At 49.6% G+C, this 6906-nt stretch overlaps 1 protein-coding gene across 1 annotated transcript; it reads left to right on the top strand.

Moving 5' to 3' along the window:
* Positions 394-4143, top strand: KRT18 (keratin 18). Its single transcript, XM_005680092.3, has 7 exons — positions 394-1014; positions 1795-1877; positions 2162-2318; positions 2864-3028; positions 3131-3256; positions 3443-3666; positions 3960-4143. Exons 1-7 carry the CDS (start codon positions 601-603, stop codon positions 4078-4080), a joined length of 1290 nt encoding a protein of 429 aa, XP_005680149.3. The 5' UTR covers positions 394-600; the 3' UTR covers positions 4081-4143.

Below are 6906 nucleotides of genomic sequence, written 5' to 3'. Positions count from 1 at the left end.
GCAGCAGGGGCGAGAGTAAACCAGCGGGACTTGAGGCTCAGGATGGCGTCTCTCTTCCTCTCCGCCAGCCCCCAGCTTTTCTTCCTCAGGACTCCTGGGGCTTTGGGATTTCCACCCCCCCCAAGACGCCCCCTGCAGGCGAGAACTTGGCCTGCAGGCTGAGGACAACGACCCACACAGCTCGACACTCATCCCCCAAATTCTCTACGAAGCCAGTACTTCCTCCACCTGGGAGAGAGGGGTACAATAACGTCATTTCCTGCCCTGAAATCCCAGCTGCCAGAGTCAACTTCACCTTCTGCCCTTGGCTGGCCCGGGCCCACTCACTCACCCCCTCCCTTGGGGGGTGGAGGGAGGCCTTGGTGGGGCGGTGCGGAGGGGGCGGGGAAAGGCCGGGAGGGTGAGGAACCAAGGGCGCCAAGTCCCCGCGGTCCCACCTGTGACCAGGCTTCAGCGGCGACTCTGATGGCGGGGGCGGGGCTTGCGGGCCGGACCCCACCCCCCCATCCCTGGGAGCTATAACTTGAGTTGCGGACCTCACACACTACACCGTCCAGCACCTAGAGTCCTGGCCTCGCTCTTTCCTCGAGAACAAACATCATGAGCTTCAGCGCCCAATCCACCTTCTCCAACTACCGGTCCCTGGGCTCCGTGCAGTCGTCGGGCCACCGGGTCCGACCGGCCAGCAGCGCGGCCAGCGTCTATGCAGGCGCCGGGGGCTCGGGCTCCCGGATCTCCGTGTCCCGCACCACCAGCGTCCGGGGCGGCTGGGGGTCCGGGAACCTGGGCGCCGGGATGGCCGGGGGTCTGGTGGGGGTAGGGGGCATCCAGGGCGAGAAGGAGACCATGCAAGACCTGAATGACCGCCTGGCCTCCTACCTGGAGAAGGTGAGGAGCCTGGAGGCGGATAATCGGAGACTGGAGAGCAAAATCCGGGAACACCTGGAGAAGAAGGGACCCCAGGTCAGAGACTGGGGACACTACCTGAAGATCATCGAGGACCTGAGGGCTCAGGTGAGCGGGCACGGCGGGAGTGGCTCCCACTCCCAACCAATGTGACCCTCCAGTCACCTACTCCCTTCTCTCTCCTCCCCCTACCCCAAGGAAAGGAATTTTAGTAGGGGGAGGTGTATGCACTCCTCTCCCCTCCCTATCTCCCGCCCCGCCCCCAACTCCACCCGGCCGGGATTAGGGATGTCCTGGATTTCCATACACACCGCCTCCCCACCCCCGCTTCACGGGGACCCCAAGGGTGGCTGAAAGGGCACGGGAGAGCTTCCCCGGGGGAGAGTGGGAAGAGGAGGGGGAGCTTCACAGAGGAGTGGACAGCATGCAGGGAGGCGAAACAGGCCCACACAGAGGACCCAGACACTCTGGCTTCTGGAAGACAGTTGGAGGGGTTAAGCGGATGTGGCTAAGGCTGAGTCATCCTGGAGTAAACAGACGGCCTACCTGTGGAAGAGGCCAATGGGGCCGGCGCTGAGCAGGTGCACTAAAAATCAGGAGAGAACCCGGGAGAGGACTCTTCAGTAGCTGCTCATTTAGTAGGCAGGCCAGCCAGGAGAAGCCTAGAAAGAGAGGCAGTGGTAGACTGGGAAAGGTGGGATTTGGGAGTCCAGGAAAGGAGGGAGCAGGATGAGGAGCACAAGTGGAAGGGCCTAGGTATACGAGGAGAGCCTCTGGTTATTCCAGGGACCAGGAAGGTTTTTTCAGAGACACCTAACACCCTCCACTCAGCCCACCTCATCACTGAACTCCTATTCATGGAGCAACCTCTGTTTACAATATCCCCAGATTTTTGCAAATTCTGTGGACAACGCCCGCATCGTTCTGCAAATTGACAATGCCCGTCTTGCTGCTGATGACTTCAGAGTCAAGTAAGGCTGGGGGTTTAGGAAGCTGGGGTCAAGGGGATTTTGTTCAGTTGTGGGTGGAGCTGGGTGGATGAGAGTAAAGCACCATCAATTTATTCTTCATGTAACTCAGTGTGAAGAACTCTGCCCCCCAAGTGCCAGGAACGGTTTTCAGAGGCTTAGTGCTTGATTCCTGACTTCAGGTGGATGGTGTGCAGTGGGCATGAGGCTGCTTTTAGGAGGTGGCATGGGTTGAGAAGGCTTGGGACCAGAGGCATGGCCCTTCTGATCACCTCCATTCCCCTTAGGTATGAGACGGAACTGGCCATGCGCCAGTCTGTGGAGAGTGACATACACGGGCTCCGCAAGGTCATCGATGATACCAATGTCACCCGGCTGCAGCTGGAGACTGAGATCGAGGCTCTCAAGGAGGAGCTGCTCTTCATGAAGAAGAACCATGAGGAGGCAAGCAGTGGCCCCTGGCCACCAGGGGGTCAAGACAAGTCAGGGTCGGGGAGTAGATGGAACAAGCCACGTACAAGAAGACTTACAGGGAAGTTGAGAACCACCAGCCTAAGCACTTCTTAATCAGACTGTTGCCATGCTCAGTGGTTAACTGGAATTATAGCATGGTGAGGTCAAAAAGACGTGGGTGAGAGGATGAGATGAGGACCAAGATGGAAACAGCTAGCAGTAGAGGTGAGATGTGATAGAGGATGGTGAGGGAGGAAGGTGCAAGGAGTAGTTCTGTAGATGGAGGGACAGGGTGAAGAAAGGAGAGAGAAACCACCACCTGTGAGCAACAGGCATGGGTGGTTAACAGTGGGCATTTTACCCATATGGAGTAGAAGCCCAGAATTGGCATTGCCCAGAGAGCAAAGTCAAAAGATTCCTCAGTTCTGTTCCCCAGCTGATCCTGTAGGACTCCTGGAAGAAGCAGTCACAGATAAAGAGGCTTCCTGGTGCTCTGACCCTGAGACCTTCCTCACATTTGTCCCTCTCTCTTTTAGGAAGTAAAGGGTCTACAAAACCAGATTGCCAACTCTGGGCTGACCGTGGAGTTGGATGCCCCCAAACCTCAGGACCTTAGCAAGATCATGGCAGACATCCGGGCCCAGTATGACGAGCTGGCTCAGAAGAACCGAGAGGAGCTGGACAAGTACTGGTCCCAGCAGGTACAAGACAGTGATGGATGCCAGGCTCGGCACAGAAGCGTGAGGGTGCGGGAGGGAGGCTGATGGAGAAGGAGGAACCTGAGGACTGTATCCACCCTGCAGATTGAGGAGAGCACCACAGTGGTCACCTCGCAGACCGCTGAGATAGGAGCTGCTGAGATGACCCTCACAGAGCTGAGGCGCACCGTCCAGTCCCTGGAGATCGACCTGGACTCCATGAGAAATCTGGTAAGAACCCTCAGCTCCTTTCACTGGAAACAGTTGTTTCTCCCATTGCATTTCCCACTGCTCCTACCCACTAGCCTAGTGCCTGGCAAATAGTAGGCACTTAACACAGTTTCAAAGAGGCCTGAAAGCTGCAGAGTCTTTCTCTCCACTCTGTCTCACCCCACTCTTCTCCCTGTGCCCCTGCAGAAGGCCAGCTTGGAGAACAGCCTGAGGGAAGTGGAGGCCCGCTACGCCATGCAGATGGAGCAGCTCAACGGAGTCCTCCTGCACCTGGAGTCAGAGCTGGCCCAGACCCGGGCAGAGGGGCAACGCCAGACCCAGGAGTACGAGGCCCTGCTGAATGTCAAGGTCAAGCTGGAGGCTGAGATCAATACCTACCGCCGTCTGCTGGAAGATGGGGAGGATTTCAGGTGAGTGAGGCTCTCTTCCTACCCCTAGAAGCTAGGATCAAGCTACCACTTATCCCTAAGCCCCCATATGCCTGTTCATTGGCCCACTGAGCACTGGGCTGGAGCTCTGTGCGTGCCCCGAGAAGAGAATTGACCAAGTGTTGTCCCTAGCTGTTCTTAAGGCACAGGTGGAATTTGGCTTAAGCAGCTAAAGGGGAATTAGGAAATAAGGCCAGGCTTATTTTTCTTCAGTTTCTTTGTTTCTCTTTTCTCTTCGGAGCTGTTTATAACTGGGGCTTTGTCTTCTGTTACAGTCTTGGCGACGCTCTGGACAGTAGCAACTCCAGGCAAACCATCCAGAAGACCACCACCCTCAGGCTCGTGGATGGCAAAGTGGTGTCTGAGACCTCAGACACCAAAGTTCTGAGGCACTGAGGCAGCAGAAGCAGGGTCCCCTGGGGGGCAGGAGGTCAATAAAAGTTGAGACGTTATTGCATATCCCTTTGTGTCTTCCGTGGCTGTTTCCATACTATGAGCGTACGAATGCCCTGACCTGATAGACCTGTCTGTCTGATCAGGCAGAAATCACCTCTAAGCTCAGGGGTTTCATATGAGTAGGGGTATGGGCAGAGGAAGTATCTGGGCTCTGGGAAACAGCTTCTCAGAGAAATAAGAGGGAGCTAATAGATGAGATGGTCCAAGGGCAGTGGGAAAAATTGCAATAGAATTGTGAATCTAAGGTTAAGAAAACTGGTGATCATTAAGTTCCCACCTGACAAGTGCTCCTTGGTACAAATCTCAGCCTAAGGAAGAAGTGGTGCCAAGGACAGATGTGTGTGTGTGTGTGTGTGTGAGTGGGTTTCTTGTAAATAACTGTAATAGTTAATTGCTACTATCAAAAGTTTGCTTCTTGCTTGGTCCTCTACCAGGCTGTTTCATGTAATGCTCATGATCAACCCAATGGAGTAGATACTATCCCACTTTCTTTTACTTCATAGAAACATTTTTTATTATTTTTTATTCTTTTCTATTATGGCTTATTACAGGAGATTGAATATAGTTCCCTGTGCTGTACAGTAGGACCTTATTTATCCATCCTATATATAATAGTTTACATCTGATAATTCCAAATTCCCAGTCCTTCCTCCCTCCCCCATCTCCTCCCTTAGCAACCACAAGTCTGATCTCTGTCTGTGAGTCTTTCTGTTTTGTAGATAGGTTCATTTGTGCCATATCTTAGGTTGCACATATAAGTGATATGGTGTTTGTCTTTTCCTTCTGACTTATTTAATATGACTGGTTGCACAATTTGGTCCTTTTGATTGGAAGTGTGTCATCTAGTAGTGAAAAAAAAGGATGGCTAAAATTAATCATGCCTTGATTGGAATGGTAATTTATTTTTTTAATTAAAAAGTATTTTTTAAATGCACAAAATCCAAAAGGAAATAAGGAAAGAAAATTAAATATGTCCCATTCCATCCCCCACAGTTAACCACTATAAAAGTTCTTAAACTAGACATACAAACACATTTTATTTTGTATATGTAGGATCATACTGTTCTGCACCTCGATTTCTTAAACTCTGTTTTCTTAATTTCACAGTGTATCTCGGATACCTTTCTGAATCCATATATGTAGACCTACCTATTTTCTTTTACCCAGATAAGTGAATTTGGAATCTCTTCTACCTTCATTTGGAATCCATATGCATATTCTATTTACTAAAAAAATTGTTAGTCCAGGATCGAGGGAGGAAGAAAAAACAGAATTGCAATGATTATGCATTCTGTCACACATCCTGCTTTGGTGCCAGTTCCAATTAATTTTTCCTACCCGTTGTCCAGTTGAATGTTTATATCACAGAAGTGAAAGAAAGTGAAAGTGAAGTCGCTCAGTTGTGTCTGACTCTTTGTGACCCCATGGGCTGTAGCCTACCAGGCTCCTCTGTCCATGGGATTTTCCAGGCAATAGTCCTGGAGTGGATTGCCATTTCCTTCTCCAGGGGATCTTCCCAACCCAGGAATCAAACCCGGGTCTCCCACATTGTAGACAGACGCTTTACCATCTGAGCCACCAGGGAAGTCCTTATATCACATAAATCTCCTTTTAATCTGCAATACAGAGTAACTACTACACTCTATAAATTCTTTCAAAAAATCAGAACCTTGCTCTGTATAGGGTTCAATCATGCTCCACAGACCAATTCGAGAAATGATATTTAGATTTTTCTTGATCCTTGCCTTAGTAATTTGTCATCCATCTAGTTTGAGAAACATCATACAAAATACGATACCATTTTACATAAGACTTCTTAGTGCATCTGTATAGGAATGATGTTGGCATCATTTTTTTTTTTTTTAAATCACTTAGTCGTATCTGACTCTTTGCGACCCTGTGGACTGTAGCCCACCAGGCTCCTCTGTCCATGGGATTCTCCAGGCAAGAATACTGGAGTGGGTTGCCATTTCCTTCTCCAGGGGATCTTCCCGACTCAGGGATCAAACCCAGGTCTCCTGCATTGCAGGCAGACGCTTTACCCTGTGAGACACCAGGGAAGCCCTGGTATCATTATTTTAAAAGAATCCTCAGTAATTTTCTCTCGGGTCTCAGTAATTTAAGAAAAAAACTGTCATTTGATGGGAAAGGGACTATTACATTTGATCTCACATCATATGTCTCATTATTTCTAACAGCTGCTTGGTATTTTAGTGTGTGGAGTATGAATTTACTTAACCTGAATCTTCTAGCAATGAATGTCTTGGTCTCCAGTAGTTTTGTTTTTGCAAAAATGCTGCAATTAATGTTGATTATTATGAAATTAATATCTAATTAATATGTTGATGTGAGCATATCTAGGAATTTATCTATAAATTCATAAAAATGAGATTTTGGACTGCCACATTACCAAATATTAACATTTATGCAGTGCCTACTTTGCGCCAGGCCCTGTCAGCCTATATGTGGTAAACAAAGTGGGTATTGCCCCTACCTCGTGGGGCTCACAGCCTAATGATCAAAAGGATGTGCATTTTTATTTATTCTTTCAACACGTACTTACTGAGCACCTACCATGTACCAGCCTGTCTTCTAGGCACTAGGGATTTTCAGTGAACAAAATAGACAAAATATCTGTCCTCATGGAGTTTATATTCTGGTGACAGGAAACAGATACTAATTGCAATACAGCATGTTAGCAAGAAGTTAAGTGTTATAGGCCAGGAAGAACAAGCCAGGAAGACTGTAGTCAGGAAAGTGCAAATG

Source organism: Capra hircus, chromosome 5, assembly GCF_001704415.2.
Source record: "Capra hircus breed San Clemente chromosome 5, ASM170441v1, whole genome shotgun sequence".
NCBI lineage: Eukaryota > Metazoa > Chordata > Mammalia > Artiodactyla > Bovidae > Capra > Capra hircus.
This window is presented reverse-complemented; position numbering and strand designations above follow the sequence as displayed.

Coding starts and splice junctions, on each gene's coding strand:
- KRT18 (XM_005680092.3), top strand. CDS start 601: ATGAGCTTCAGCGCCCAATCCACCTTCTCCAACTACCGGTCCCTGGGC. Junction 1,878..2,161: donor GCTGATGACTTCAGAGTCAA/GTAAGGCTGGGG, acceptor CATTCCCCTTAG/GTATGAGACGGAACTGGCCA. Junction 2,319..2,863: donor TGAAGAAGAACCATGAGGAG/GCAAGCAGTGGC, acceptor TCTCTCTTTTAG/GAAGTAAAGGGTCTACAAAA.